Below are 1,366 nucleotides of genomic sequence, written 5' to 3'. Positions count from 1 at the left end.
GCATCCAATAATAACACCCTGGGCCACCTGAAACGGCTCCATCAAGGAGCTGCGGTCCAGAGGGGGTTAACTCAGCTGTCAGTGGAAGGCAGGCGCCTAAAATAGTTTGGATTTCAAGCTGTAGACATTGGCGGTCTTTCAGTCTGAGCCGCAGATACGGCGACGGCGGAGGAGTGTCGGGACAACGGACCAAGCCGGCCCAGTGACTTGCTACAGCGCTCCGCCCCCCCGCTTCCGCAAGTGGAGAGCGAAGCGGGTAGGGGGAGGGTCTTGTAAAGAGACCACGCCCCTTCCGCTCGCTCTAGGGAGCGCTGCGGGGCGTGGACTTAAGGGCGGGGTCTGCGGGGCGGGACCTGTAGGGTGGGGCCGATGGCGCGGGGCGGGGCTTTGAGGACAGCGACAGCCCGCGCACTGGGCAGGAGTTGCTGCTTCTACGGTCGCCCGCGTCTTCAAGGTCTCTGCGCTTCCTCACCGGAGACCCAGAGTCGGCCGCCATGTCCGCCGCGGAGGAGGTTGATGGCCTGGGTGTGGTCCGGCCGCACTATGGCTGTGAGTGCCGGGGGCTTGTGGTTGCGCGGGCGAGGGACTAGGCTCGGGTTTCTCCAGGGGCTCAATCGGGCGGGTGTGCGGAGTGGCTTGGGACCGCACGGACCCGGAAGAGCAGCCGGCTGTATGGCTGGTAGCAAGGTTGGCGCCGGAGCTCCAGAGGAGGCGGGTAGGAACCTGGAGGCCTCAGCCTTCGCTAGGCGCTGCGGCAGGGGAGCCCCACCCAGCGCCTCCACCGGTTAGTTCTACTGAGATTGGGGAAGACGGCCTAGGGTGAGGTGGCAGGAGGACTGACTGTGCAGGGCGTGTCCTGGGCACTGGACCCAGGGGTTCTGCTCGGGCGTGGTGGGAAGGTGCTGCCCCGATTGCTGCCTGCGAGGGTGTCCCAGGGCGCAGACCCGCGCAGCCTCAGGCTAGCTGCGAGGTGCAGTTTTAGGCAAGCAGTTTTCGCTTTCTCCTGCTGGGTTCTCTCCTTAGCATTTCAAAATTAAAATTAAAACATAAACACACCCAAATCGCTCCCCCCCACTTCCTCATTTTCTGTGGTCATCCCTGCAACATTAGTGAACTAACCAGCTGTACGTGTGATAGTAGTTACAACAGGATCCCTTTGAGTCTCGGGTTTAGGTTTTGGGAAAAGTATCTTCTTAAAGGATACTTTAACGCATCCAGTTATTATGCATTCGATAGTGTTATAATGTGTGCCACGTTTGTGAAATTACGGATGAAAAAGACCAAGCAGTGCCTTCAAAACCTTCCAGAGAGAGAGAGAGAGAGAGAGAGAGAGAGAGAGAGAGAGAGAGAGAGAGAGAGAGAGAGA

At 59.2% G+C, this 1,366-nt stretch overlaps 1 protein-coding gene across 1 annotated transcript in view; it reads left to right on the top strand.

Annotated features, from left to right (window-relative positions):
- The first annotated feature begins 401 nt into the window (after positions 1-401).
- The window catches only part of Iqgap1 (IQ motif containing GTPase activating protein 1), an 89,369-nt gene continuing 88,404 nt past the window's right edge, over positions 402-1,366 (top strand). The window contains exon 1 of the mRNA XM_028754775.1: positions 402-549. Within this exon, the coding sequence (XP_028610608.1) occupies positions 495-549 (55 nt within the window). The 5' untranslated portion in view covers positions 402-494. The remainder of the gene's footprint in view (positions 550-1,366) is intronic.

The sequence above is a fragment of the Grammomys surdaster genome, unplaced genomic scaffold, assembly GCF_004785775.1.
Source record: "Grammomys surdaster isolate TR1022 unplaced genomic scaffold, NIH_TR_1.0 126036, whole genome shotgun sequence".
Lineage (NCBI taxonomy): Eukaryota > Metazoa > Chordata > Mammalia > Rodentia > Muridae > Grammomys > Grammomys surdaster.
Note: the sequence above shows the minus strand (reverse complement) of the source record. Positions and strands in the feature narration are given on the sequence as shown.